The 14,678-nt window shown below is 35.8% G+C and overlaps 1 protein-coding gene across 5 annotated transcripts in view; it reads right to left on the reverse strand.

Moving 5' to 3' along the window:
- The window catches only part of MMS22L (MMS22 like, DNA repair protein), a 134,476-nt gene that overhangs the window by 23,473 nt on the left and 96,325 nt on the right, over positions 1 to 14,678 (reverse strand). For all 5 annotated transcript variants that reach the window (XM_064597894.1, XM_064597892.1, XM_064597891.1 and 2 more), the window contains 4 exons: positions 13,371 to 13,522; positions 12,379 to 12,521; positions 7,064 to 7,223; positions 2,290 to 2,459 (listed from right to left, as the gene is read on the reverse strand). In XM_064597894.1, the coding sequence (XP_064453964.1) occupies positions 2,290 to 2,459; positions 7,064 to 7,223; positions 12,379 to 12,521; positions 13,371 to 13,522 (625 nt within the window). The remainder of the gene's footprint in view (positions 1 to 2,289; positions 2,460 to 7,063; positions 7,224 to 12,378; positions 12,522 to 13,370; positions 13,523 to 14,678) is intronic.

Below are 14,678 nucleotides of genomic sequence, written 5' to 3' on the forward strand. Positions count from 1 at the left end.
ATACTGCATATTAATAAAATACAATCACCAACACAATGACAAATTATGTGCTAAAAGTTCATTTATAATTTGGTACTTCGCAATTAGCAACGTGTTTTCCTAGAGAAATAATTAGAAATGTTTATGTATCCATTTTAGCTATAAATGAAAGATTATTTGTAATAAAAGTAGCATAGAGCTGTTGACACTATCAAACAACAACTGGAAAAAAAAAAAGCAACGAATACCTCTCCAAACAGTTTCTTCAATGTTTTTGTTTAAAACAAAGCACATTATTAGATGATGAATACATAGGTATGTTCAGAAAACTCTGAAGAGGAAAGCTGAGTACCTTTAATAAATTAAAAGTAGAGCTCTAAGTCAATTCTGCCAAATGGATAAATTCACCAAAATTTTCAATTAACCACTTATGAAGTATTATAAGAATTTTTTTTTTTTTTAATTAGGCTTCCTCCACACCCAACATGGGGCTTGAACTCACGACCCTGAGATCAAGAGTCCCATGCTCTACCGGCTGAGCCAGCCAGGCACCCCTAATACGATATCTTGTTGTACTATTTTGACTTAAGAGGGAAACAGAGAACACGTTTTTCAGACTCTCCTGCTGCCCAAGATTCCTCCCCACCCATATTCCCTGATTGGCAATACTTTATCTTTCTGCCAGCAGACACACTAAACTTTATTATGTTATGTTATTACCAATACAAAATTAAAAAGCCAACTTAAAATTTCTTAGAAACTGTAAAAATCTGTTTAAAAAAATCTACCTGTGGAAAAGACTGAGTACCCAATCACATTCTGTTCTCCCTTTCTTCCTCAAGTTTCCCTTGTTGAACCCCAAATTAAGAAGCACTTATCTTCAGTATGAGACACCAATGAAAAACAAAGCTTCCAACTCTGTGCTTTCCCCTGAATGACATATTAATATTTCCAAGTGCCTACCTAGATATTGCAGAGCACCTCAAACGAAAGCTGTTCAGAAATCAATTATTAGCTTCATCCCCACATCTCCAGAATTGCCCATGTTAGTTAGCAACACTACTATCTGCCTAAGCAGCCACTCTGGAATCTAAGAAGTATTCCATTGCTTTCTGTTTCTCCACAGCATTCACTTAGCAAGTATTTTTAATCAGACCTCCTACATGTTTCTGCAGTCTGCTGTGCGAGTTCTATACCCGCTCACTTCGTTCAAAAACTTCAGATAATGCACAATTCACTGCCTTCCAAGTCTCCAATGTAACGCCCACACCAACCATCTTAGATGCCACCAGCATCACCTTTCTTTTTTCTTTTTATTTTATTATGTTATGTTACTCACATAATTACATCATTAGTTTTTGATGTAGTGTTCCATGATTCATTGTTTGTGCATAACACCCAGTGCTCCATGCAGAATGTGCCCTCCTCAATACCCACCACCAGGCTAACCCATCCTCCCACCCCTCTCCCCTCTAGAACCCTCAGTTTGTTTTTCAGAGTCCATAGTCTCTCATGGTTCGTCTCCCTCTCCGATTTCCCCCGCTTCATTTTTCTCTTCCTACTATCTTCTTCTTCTTCTTTTTAACATATAATGTATTATTTGTTTCAGAGGTACAGGTCTGTGATTCAACAGTCTTACACAATTCACAGCGCTCACCATAGCACATGCCCTCTCCAATGTCTATCACCTGGCCAGCATCACCTTTCTAACATGTAAATAGGATATGTCACTCCCACTCCCCTATTCAAAATCCATCAAAAATCCATCAACAATGCATTCAAATCCCCACGTAAAAGAACAAGTCCAGACTTCCTAGTGTGGCACATGGAACCTTCTAGATGAATATCCAACCACAATAGAATTCTTTGCTCTTCCCCAGCGTGTCATACTTTCTTAAAGCTCATGCCTTTTACTTGCTGTTCCCTCTGACAGGACTGGTCCTTCAACTCTTACCCACTCTGCTCCTTTGCAACTCATCTGCTTCACGGGATCGTCCCTCTCATCTCTTCATCGCCATCTGGCTGGCAGACAGCTGAGGCTTCTAAGGCAAACCGGGAGCACGCTACTGTGTCTATGCTAGTCAGCCTCCTGTCTCAACTTTAATTGCTTCTTGAGAGACTGCCTCTTCCATCTTTGTTTTCACGGCCAAACACAAGGGGAATTTAAAACTTGTTCAACAGAAGTGCCACATGTACACACATAACCTTGAGATGACAATGGATGGTTTTCAGATCTGCAGTTAGGACACTGTTCTAAGGCAAAGTTTCATTTTTTTCTTTTACGCTTGCAAGCAGCCGCACTCACTATACCTGGAGGTACAGAGGAAGACTCTTTTGGATTGCAGTCAGCAGAGGTGCAGGCAGCTCTCTCTCTGGCTGTAGCACGGTGTGTGGCAGCAGTAAACAGTCAATGATCCGGAAGAGGAGTTTCTGTGCTTTCGAGGTGGCAAAGATCTGTGCCCATGATTTAACAAGAATTCCTGACAGAGAAGAGGAGTAACAGCGGGTATGGTTACCTTCTAACCAGAAAGTTTTGCCATTCCACCATAAAATTTATATTTAAAGCACACAGGACCAAGTTAAAGTAGGCAACAGAGAGAAACACGTATTAGAAGTCAAAAGACTGATGTCACGTCATATATTTCACTAAAGAGACAAATTTCTCTCAGAATTGTGGGCTAAGAAAAACATACATTTCCTAAGCAACTGGCATTTAATACATATACGCTCAAACACACCATGTGATTTGGCTATATATTACGTGAATATACTGATCATACGTCGTAATTAATCAGACCTCTCTTCTTGCTTTGGCTGCTAGGAAACTCAGAGGCGAATTTATAACCCAACTTTAAGAACTCTAGAAGACCATGCATTGTGCTTTTATGTGTGTGCTCACTCTTCCTGGGCTTCAGCAAGCTACTACTCCACATTTACTTTTTTGATACCTTTATCTTACATAAAATTTTATAGGCTGTTTCAACCCAGTTTGCAATACAAAAAGATATAACGAAATTTAATTGTTAAAGTAGGAAAAAAGGATTAACTGTAACCTTGAAGCAATCACTTAACCGCTCTGCATTTCACTTTTTGTAACTTTCATTTGTTTAATATACCCAGTGAGTTTCAATTTTGATCCTGAAAGAAGAGAAGCAGACATCTTCACTACATAAAATATATTATGTTTTCCTTCATGCTGGGAGTCAGTTGCTACATTTGATGAGAGTGGAGCTAAAAATGAGCACCCTTTGTTTAGTAAAGTAATTAAGAGGAGATATCTCCTTCCCATTAGAGTCTATTTCTGCTACTGAGGTCTTTTTTATTGAAACAACAAATTTAAAAGGAGATCATTAAGCACTTGCCCAAATGGCATAGTGGTACATGTACTGCATGAACTTTTGTATTTTATTCCATCTTAGAATGCAGAAGATATGATAAAATTCAAAGCCATTTCCATAGGAAAAAAAGTTTAAAATTCAAGTTTAAAATTCTCTGAAGGAAAACAAAAATATGCTTATAGAAGAGTATACTGATGTTAAAAGAAAAAAGCCCAACCAATAATCACTTTTAAGAACAACAAACAGCAACATTAATCTTCCGTTGTAAAAGGAAATACAATAATCAATCATAAAGAAACACAATGCTCACTTGGCAGTATTTTAAATAACGCTGGCTTGCTCCTCATTTTTCCAGTAGGTGGAAAACTGGTGAATGACAGCAATGTAAGAAGAACTCACATCCTAACTAACATTAATGTACCTGTAAAGGGAACTGCCATCACCACTGACATTTGAAATGATTCATATCACTCTTAGGTGTCACACAGGAATGGACTTATAAAGAGCAAGGGCCTTCCAACCAAAAATGCTATCATCTACCCTTGTATTTCATCTTTTGCAATGGTTAAAACACTTTGCTGAAGATCTTAAAGTTTTAGGAGTTCATAGAAGGCAGAGGCAATCCATTTGTTTCACTGCCACATCAGAACCCTAATTTTTTTTTTTTTTAAGATTTGAGAGAGGGGGAAGGGGGAGAGAGAGAGAAAAACGGAGATAGTGTGAGCATGTGTGCAAGCACAGGGTGAGACCCTGAGATCATGACCTGAACTGAAATTAAGAGTCAGATTCTCAACTGACTGAGCCACCCAGGTGCTTCCAGAACCCTAGTTTTTTTAAGTTTCAGTGAAGAACATTTAAATGTGTGGTATTAAAAATGCAAAGACAGGGGCACCTAGGTGGCTCAGTTTGTTGGGCGTCTGCCTGCGGCTCAGGTCATAATCCCAGGGTCCTGGGATCAAGCCCCACATTGGGCTCTCTGCTCAGCAGGGAGTCTGCTTCTCCCTCTGTCCCTCCACCTGCTTGTGCTCTCTCTCAAATAAATAAATAAATCTTTAAAAAAATGCAAAGAGAAAGAATTTTTTAAGTAAAAAACTTTGAGAAAGATTTAAATACATAGTATAGCTTTGTAAAAAAAAAACAAACATCTTTTTCCTGGCTACAAATAAATTATGTAACTGGTGATGCTGAAAATATAGAAAAATTGTGGGGAACATACTTGTACAACTGGAAGAGAACTGTACTATAAGAGTTCTTATGTGTTTACTTATCTTCTATTCTATGCATATACTATGCATTAAAAAGAAAAAGAGGAGGATTGGGATCATTACAATAGGCATTTAAAAATGTATTTATAGTTAGAAAGTAACTTTGCTCATTTAGGAACATTAAAAGATACATTATGTACTATTTTTTTTTTTTTTTAAGATTTTGTTTATTTATTTGACAGAGACACAGCGAGAGAGGGAACACAATTAGGGGGAGTGGGAGAGGGAGAAGCAGGCTTCCCACCGAGCAGGGAGCCTGATGCAGGGCTCGATCCTAGGACCCCAGGATCATGACTTGAGCCGAAGGCAGACGCTTAACAACTGAGCCACCCAGGTGCCCCAATACATTATGTACTATTAGCTAGGTTTATAAAATCATTATATTCCAGAAACATTTATTTAGTATATGACATCTTCCACATTGGTGAAGCTCTTCAACTGATGTATCCCCAGTTCCCAATGCAGGCTGAATATATAACTCAGGAAACATTTTTATTTGTTCAAAATACAACATGACAACAGGAATAGGAAGTTCAAAAGATATGGCTACTATCATGAGTGAGTTTAAAATTTAGTAGGGGCGTGCCAAGTACACAAATAATTATAAAAGCTGGCAAGCTATGAAAAATGTCGTAAGAGATGGACAGATGAAGCATAATCAGGGAGACCAAGTCTACCTGGGAGCATGGAATATTTGGGTTGGGCACTGAGGGTCATTTCAATTACAAAGACAAAGGAAGAATGATTGAAGAGAGAATGACCAACAGAAAAACATGGGATGGAAAAATAAGAGATATAAATAGAAAAACCACAAAAAATGATATAAAGAGGAGGAAAGTTGAAGATACTACTCATGAATCAATCCTTTTTCAGAAATTACTGAGTTACAATTAAGACCCCGGATGCCTTAATCTTAAGTGTGATTTTATGAATGGTTTGCACCTTTCACTAGCACTCTTGTAAGTAGACAACAGAGGTATCCCCAGTTAGGAACTGGCCAGGTAAATAAACCAGTTTTTCTGTGGTTAATTCTTTCCCTCAAGTGAATATGATATCCCCAACCCATACACTTAAAGAAGGTCTGAACCCTCAAAAGTTTATACTTGCTCTTCCTCCGTTTTTTCCTGAGCCTTTTACATACAGAAGACAGTAAATTATCTGTTCTTAATTTTTAACGCATAAATGAGGAACATTGTACCAATATATTCTATTCCTAGTCTCTGAGATTTAGACAAAAGGAAAGAATACAGATCTACCTTCCAGGAAGTCAAAACTCAACCATGTAAGAAAACAAAGAAGGTCCTCAATTCTTCATAAGGAGAATTTTATCCTGGGTCTACATATCACCAATCTGAATATGATTTTGGAGTTATGACTATCATATATTTTATAAAATAAAGATATATCCTGAAATCATACATTTAGCTTGGCAAAAATCTAACAGAGACTAAAAAATTATAAGCCTGAATGCTGAAATACTTATTCATCTACATCTTACTATGTTAAATTTATAATAAATTATCACGTATGTTTTTCTCTAAAATTAAGATGCTTTTATTGCTACTATGGCTTTCACTACATTCTACATCATCCATATTTACGCATTTTTGCATTCTCCTTTATCTTTCACAACAAAGATAAAAGGTTTCAGACAGCCCAAATCAGGTTTATTCATATGTTCACAAGATCAAAGGGAGCAGATATAAGGTTTAGGCCACAGAGAAATTAAAAAAACAAAACCAACCAAACAAACAAAAAAAACCAAAAAAACCCCCAACAAACTAAAAAAACAAACAAAACCCCCCCTCCTTAAATTCTGTATAAAAACTTCTAAGGAAATACTTCTCATTTCCCTTTATCCAGTTCCTATTTTTCGTTAGTAACATGGCTTTAGTGAACAAAGGTATTCAAATTACTGACTTCCTCAAGGATGAACTGTGTTGTTATAGCACAAGCACAGAAAAAGATTTCTTTCTGAAAGGAGAAAACATAGTATTGTGAGAAGCAAGATTTGAAGCATAAATATCTCTAGTGCTGTAATAAATTCTTTCCTGACCTCCTTCATACAGAGCAGACCAGAAAAATAGAAGGGAGTGATGGTTTCCTGATATTTTAAATTCTAACAAAGCACAGATAAACTTTAAAAAAAAAAGTCCATTTTAATTATCCAGGTATTCACAATGTGAGTGATTCACAACAGACTACTGACAGCAAATTGGTATCAGGATATTTTGTTTTGGTCATAATTAATTCTAATATTAACGCAAGCATAACAAGAAGAGGTCCGAAAGGAGGCGGGGCAAGATAGGATACACTAGTAGAAAGCCAACATGAATTACTGTAAGCTAAATCATTGTCTTTCAAATTATTCTTATGACTGTATGGAGAACAGTGATTTAGCCAGTGTATTAGTATATTCCTATCTATCATGATACTATAGGTTCAACCTAAAGAAGTTTTAATAATGTCAGGAATACATACCCATCATCCTATAAGTCAGTTGCAGCCCTGCACTGGAAATTTTTTTTCCCAAATAAGGTTTTATATATTTTAATATTTCACCAAGGTATTCTAAGGACTTTGTGACCATGGCAGATTTATCAGAAAGGTTCTGCAGATTCCCGTAAGTAATACCAACAGCCTATAAAAAAAAAAAAAAAAAAGGAAAAACATGATTTAGATTTCCAAGTTTTACACAATACCGACTTTGAGAAATGAAGAAAATTTCTCTCCCCACACACACCCCTTACATTCTTAAGTGTACCTCCTTACCTTTCCAATAAATGTTCACAGCAATTAAAAAATGCCAGTGGAAAGAATTAAGTCTTGCCTTTTGTAATTAAAATAAAAGGTTAAAAGAATAAAAAAATCAATGGAACCAATATAAGAAGTTTTATCAAATCATGTCAAGCCTTCCAAATATCCTAGTATACAACTGGCAATTACAATCCCCAAATTCCTATAAGGAAAACCTGCAAGCAAGGTTACCAAATTCTTACATGTAAGACCTCTATGATGTTCAGTTCTGTGATATGATTTTCCCCCCAGAATTTTCTTTATAAGCTGTTAATTAGATTCTAGCTTATCTTTCTCAGAGGAAAAATGATGAGGTGCAATGGGCACAGATGAAAAAATGGTGAGAGGTGGTAGGGAGAAATGGTGAGGTAAGGCAGTGAGAGAAGATAAAATGGGAAGAACAAAGGAAATAAAAGAATAAGTTGAGGAAAAGTGAGACTAAGCAAGAGGTGAGCAGTCACAAAAAGAATCAAGAGCAGACTGGCTAGAGATGGGTCTGGAGGTTTGAGAAGAGAAGCAAAGTTTTCAAACCATTACTGGGAACCGACTTACAGTGGATTTCAATGACCTAAATTGGACCTAATAGCACCAATATACAGTTATGTGATTTTGCTCCTGCAGCTCTCAGCAGATAAGACAAAGAAGAGAAAGCAAGTGGTTGCACCAATCCAAGGTTGAAGGTTTGTAGGCAGAACCAAAAGAACCAAGATGGAAGACTGTAGGGATGATGGTAAGAGTACAGCTGCAGTGAGGCCCCCTAAGGGGTCTAATTAAGGTGGAGAGAAGAAGTAAGGGAAGGGAAGAAGTAAGACCTTGAGAGGACGTCGCACTTGGAGAAAAGGAAGTGGAAGGTCATGTGAGGTCACTTGGAGAATTGGAGGCACAGGTGGTGATAGCCAAAGAGCTCTCAGATAATCCACATGATGCCATAAGTTCACTTAGGTTTGTCATGGGAGTGGGTCGATGAAGTAGAGCAGGAGTGAAGATCACCAGAAGACTTGTGGAGGAGCTTTGAAATGAGGGATTAGGCTAAGTTATTCAAGGTGATAATAAAGTTAGTCATGTTGATAATAAAATGTAGAATGGAGGAAAAGATAAGGAATCTATGACCTGGAGTGACTATGAGGTGGATGATGAAAATAGCAACAAAAGATAGATCTGATGAATCTTTTTTTCGATTTAGCTTTCTGCCCTTGGTTCTCTACATTTCTTTTCCTAGACCGGAAGTTCTCAAACTTCTCAGTTCCCTTTTATCCATGTAAAAGCTGAGGATCTTAAGGTGCTTATTATTATTTGGGTTATATCTATTGATATTTACCATATAAAATGAAAAGAGAACACTTAAATTATTTATTAGTTCATTTAAAAATAATAAGCATTATATGTTAACAGAGTAAAATCTTTTTACAGAAAACAGCTTTATTTTCCAAAACAAACAAACAAAAATAGTGATAATTTTTACATTTTTGCAAATCTTTTTAATGTCCGGCTGAATAGAAGACAGCTAGATTCCCATATCTGTTTTTGCATAAAATCTGTTGCAATATGTTACAGATGAAAACAATTTAATCTCACACATATACGCAAATGGAAGAGAAAGAAATATTTTAGTAGATTTTTTAGATAATTCCTCTCTGATACCCCTTTCAAGGAATTCCTCTCTGATACTACACCAAAACTTGACAAGTGGTATTTCTTAAAGGTTAATTGTATTATGGAATTCAGAACCATGTCAATGAATATTCTTTACTCTTCTACTTTAAAAGCCACTGATCTATTTTGCTCTTTGAATGATTGTGTAATACCCATGCATGGTTTTAAAAAGCCCGTTTGGTTATCTGGAAAATTCTGGCTCACTGAGTTATACAACTTCCCAATGTGGACACATTTCATTATTCATTAAAAAAAGTTCTATTTGTTAATACTACCACCAGTGTCATCAGAAAAGTCTTTAAGTATCATGATGATCTCAAGCTCATAATGGCAAATACAAGTTTTCCAAAATTCTAATTTTCTTAAAAGCTCAAATTATGTCATTAGCAACAAACACTGTCAGTTGTTTTTGTTTTTGTTTTTTTTGAAGTGATACTCATTTCATACATTTCTGAGAAAATGTCTGCCAAATACCGAAGTCTGAATAACCATACTTTGTTTTTCTTTCAAGATAAAAGCAGTCAGGTCAGCTTGTAACTCAAATTACCACACAAGTGCTGTTTATTTATAGACAGCCACCTTGCTTTATATGCAGCAGACATGCTTTAAGTACACTTCCCATTGTCATTCAGAGGGCGTTAAAGGACACTGTACTTAAGGGTCAAAATTCAGTAAAATTAATAATTTTACTACTTCATTAAGGATGTTCTTAAATGAAACTGGATTCTTTTTTTTTTTTTTTTTTCTGTGATTGCATGGCAGTGAAAATGATAATGACCACCAATATAATCTTGGGCCATGGTACTGATTTGTGTTAAAGTTTTTGCACAATTTGTGCAAATGTCAATACACTTTTGAGCTTGTAAAATTCCTGGAAAGGTATCAGTAACCCCCAGAGGTCTATGAAACACACTTTTGAGATCTACACACTGTTCTAGAGCTCAGTATTTCTTTTGTGTTTAGCCTTCATTTCCTTAGACTATAAGACATGTATTTCTCAGACTATCTCAGGGACTTCTCCATTCTCATTATTTACATGTCATACTATCATTTCTGTGCAGGAAAGAGTTAACACAGTAGGCCTAGACTTGCTATCTTTAAAAAGGCCTACTTGTAAGTCTGGCCCTTGGCTGGCGAATGAGGCCTCGGGTTTTTCCCACCATTTCCTGGTAAGAATGGCTCACTGAGCCTAAACTATTTAGGGAAACAATGTAGTTTATGCTGAATATCTGCTTTCTTTCTGGGGGTCTGGAATTTTCAAAGAGCTACGTGACCAGTTCCCATTAAAAACCTCAGGCACTGAGTCACTAATGAGTTTTCCCGGGAGACAGCATTGCAGATGTGTTGTCACAATCCCTCTCAGGAAGAACTAAGCATGACCAGCACAGCTCCTAGGAGAAGACCATTGGAAGCCGTACCTGGTGTCTCCAGACTTCAGCCCATGTACCTTTTTCCTTTGCTGGCTGTGCTCTCGATCTTTCACTCTAATAAGGGATAGTTGTGAGTAAAATTATATGCTGAGTTCTGAGTCCTCCCAGCAAATCACACAGCACTTGGGAATGATCTTGGTGACTCCTCACACAATCTCAAACTAAACCAGTTTAAAATTGGACTCCTCACCTACGTCTCCCTCACCCTAAATCATGATGCTCCTATTTCTCCTTAAGGTATCATTCTTCTGGTTAAACACAGTGTTTATCTCAGATCCCTTCAAAAATCCCATAATTCAATTTTCAATTCCTTCTAAATCTAACTAGTTTCTGGCCAACAGTTCTTCTGCACCTTTAATCTACCGTTACTAATTTTCTTAAAAAGGCATTTGATCAAATCAGACCTACTTAAAAATTTATAAAGCCTTCATACTGTTCACAGGAGAAAATCCAAACTTCTTAGACCAAGATGCTCTGAATTATTAACCTACTGAATGATCTAACAACTAATTGGCACTTAGCATACACTGTCTTATTATTTTAACCTTTGTGTTTATCTTGTATTCTCAGACAAGTAAAAAGTTCTCGAAATCAAGGATTACTTTTTCTGGTTTCTCAAATCCCTAAGAAATCCTAGCATAATACTATCTAGCATTTAGCAAACAACTATTATTTACTGTGTGGTGAAAGAACAATTAATTCAGACTGGCTTAAGTTAGTAGAGTTTCTGAAAACTATTAGTGAAATAAATGACTTCTACCTCCCTTTCTGGTCCAGTATGGTTCCCAGCATAAGTGTTTAAGTACAGGTTAAGATTCAATCAATACTAAATAAAAGGCTAAATAAAAGCAATGTCTATTTTATAGCTGCATAAACAATTACTAAATATTTTTAGGATTTATATGATATCACTAATCATCATACGATTGTACTTTTAACTTAATGGAAACCAATGGAAGAATTCACATTTATGGAAAGAGCTTATAGGTTGTATTTTTTTCATTGACGTTAATACCAAACACTTTGAGGGAAAATAAACCAACTTTTATTGTGAATAGCTTACAAAAACACTAATCCAAACATGTTAACAACTTCAACAAGGCTGTAAAGCAAAGAATACCACATAATAGAAATTCTTGCAAAATTAATAATTAAAAGTCAAATGTTGAAAGAGACTATTTATTATGGAGACAAAACTAAACAAATGGATTGGATTTTAAAGCCCCAACCAAAATGATATGAAGCAGTTGGTGCTTAAGCTAAATACAATAAAATTTTACTGTAAAATTTACTGTTTGCTACAGGGTGGTAAACATTAAGTTGGGACTATTATGGGACCATGTACAAGGCAATCTAGTTCCCAAGTATCTGGAGAATATTGCTATCTAGCAGTTTGAGCAATAAGATATTCCTACAACTGACAGAAGCCTTAGTGTGAGGGTATTATGTAGCATTCTTTTTTTTTTTTTTTAAGATTTTATTTATTTATTTTCTTAGAGAGAGAAAGCGAGCATGAGCATGGGGGGTGGGGAAAGGGAGAGAAAGAATCTCAAGCAGACTCTGTGCTGAGAGCGGAGCCTGATGTGGGGCTCAATCTCACCACGCTGAGATCATGACCTGAGCTGAAATCACGAGCCGGACACTTCATGGACTGAGCCACCCAGGTGCCCCTATTACGTAGCATTCTTCAGTCATTATTTTTCATTAAATGTAATTCTTCTGGCTGTCCTTAAGAGTGAATTGTACTAAATCACAGAGTCACATTTTTATTCCTCCAGAATTTTATAATAGCAGGCAAACGATAATGATTCAATTTAAAATAATTCATTTTATAGAAAAACTTCATAAACACTTGAAGTTTTTGTGAAAAAATAATTGTAACGGATTTGGACAATTATACTAATAAATGAAAAATACCTCAAAAAATAGAACAAGTGCTTTTGTAGGGTCTTCTGGACTAGATAAATATTCAACTTGAGCCTTTGAGAAAATATTCTTTACTTCTGAGAGTTTAAATAGCAACCTTGTCAGTTCAGCCAACTGTTCCAAGTACTCTTTTTCTGTTGAGATAAAAACAACATAATAATATTTATGTTTATTATATACATTTATATTACACATATATATAGATGAGAGTATGGAATGCAGCATTCATTTATAACATCCTTTTTTTAAAAAAATTCAAATTTCCACATAATTGAAAACTTTCAATTAAGTCTCTAAGGAAAGGTTTTATTTAAAACCACACAAACATATACTTATGAATGTCCTAGCCCCAAAAGTTTATTCACGTAAAGCTAAATGATGCAATAAGATATCAAAGTAAATTTGGAGCATTTTTTTCGGGCCAGCCTTTGGGTGATTTATAAATGGCCATAAAGAACAGCTTTACGAAAAGGCATGCCCTATAGACAACCAAAACTGTATGGATATTTTAAAAATAAATAAAGTACAAGTATCACTTTGTGACTAATAATAGTAGAGCAGAACAGAGGTAAAATATCTAATATAAAATGGGAGAGAATTATTCATAATTGGACACTTTTCTTTTTAAGGTGTTAACGGTGTGATATCTGGTTATTTACTTTATAGTTCTACTTTTTTTGTGTGATCAGTTTCTTCAAGGTAAAAAAATAGCTTGTCACTGGAGAGCAAGTTTTTGTTCCCGGCTTCCAAGGAAACAAGTTCTTTTATCTTTATCGGAGAGAAATTCATCATATATGGTAACAGGAAAATAACAAGAAAAAGAAACAGGCTGCAGAAAGAAATGTTATTATTTATACATATTACAAACATTTTATATAATATTACAAATATATTTTGTATCTTTTTCTATTAATTTACGTAACAAAACAGGAAATTTTAAACATACTTAGATATCTAGAAAGCAAAATGCCTGACATACTTACCAACTGCCTGTCCAGGATTTATATCAATGAACAAATCATCAGGCACATAGAGGTTGTTTATGTACATTTGCAAAACGCAACGAATCCATGATCTTACAGTTAAGGCTTGAAAAGATACACAGCCTGTATGAGAAAGTGCTTCACATAACATGCTGTAAAAATAAGATGATGGATATTAAAAACCAAAACCTGACAATATGTTCCCTGAGTACAGAGACTAAGAAATGAAGGAAAACATTCTAACATACCCCACTTCTTGGCCTCCTTTATTTTACACATTAATGCAGATAGGCACTGTTGAAAATAAATACTACAGATACACCTAAAAAGAAATTTTACATAAATATTCTTGCTTTCATCTGTAATCTTCTAATTTTTAATTTTCCTCTTTCCACTGATGGCACACATATAAGGTTATGCCAAGGGGAAGAAGGAAGAGAGAATAAGGTTAAAATGGGAAAATCGAGAAAGGGGCTAATAACTTGCAAGGTGAGATGATAATGAAGTGGAAAGTAGGAAAAAAAAATAGTGGCCCTTAGAGTAAATAAAAAGAACAGAAGTCATGACCATTTATATAAGAAAAAGTTAAAGACAAAGTATATTTCTATGTGAGTCTTCTAAACAATCCCATTCCCATTCCTTTCTTTCCTGCTACCCCACCCCATGGGCGGTCATTATTAAAGAATTCCAAAGTAACAACTGAAAATAAAATCTTTCTATGAAGCCAAAGGCCTGGCTAAATCTGATATCTACCCATTTTATAATCGGGGGTTAGAAAGGATGAGGGTGGTCTTAAACTAACTATAAAGTGCTAGGTAAAGTCAGAAATTTAAATAATACATATAAGTCATAACTCTAAAAATACTGTTTTGTGGAATGCCTAGGTGGCTCAGTAGGTTGCATCTACCTTTGGCTCAGGTCATGATCTCAGGGTCCCGAGACTGAGTCCCACATCGGGTTCCCCGCTCTCCCTCTGCCCCTCCCCCTACTTGTACGCTCTCATGTTCTCTCTCTCAAATAAATAAAATCTTAAAAAAAAAATACTGTTTTGAAAAACTTTGAAAATAAGTTGCCACAAAGAGTACACAGTGTAGAATGCAGGTTCATCATGTATTACCTATACGACCTTCCTAAAATTACTTAACATCTTTACATCTCAGTTTCTTCAACTGTTATTATATACCAAATATTTTTTTTTAAAGATTTTATTTATTTATTTGAGAGAGAAAATGAGATAGAGAGAGCATGAGAGGGGGGAGGGTCAGAGGGAGAAGCAGACTCCCTGCTGAGCAGGGAGCCCGATGTGGG

The sequence above is a fragment of the Mirounga angustirostris genome, unplaced genomic scaffold, assembly GCF_029215605.1.
Source record: "Mirounga angustirostris isolate CCGP_5_RB_7025 unplaced genomic scaffold, mMirAng1.0.hap1 SCAF_8, whole genome shotgun sequence".
NCBI lineage: Eukaryota > Metazoa > Chordata > Mammalia > Carnivora > Phocidae > Mirounga > Mirounga angustirostris.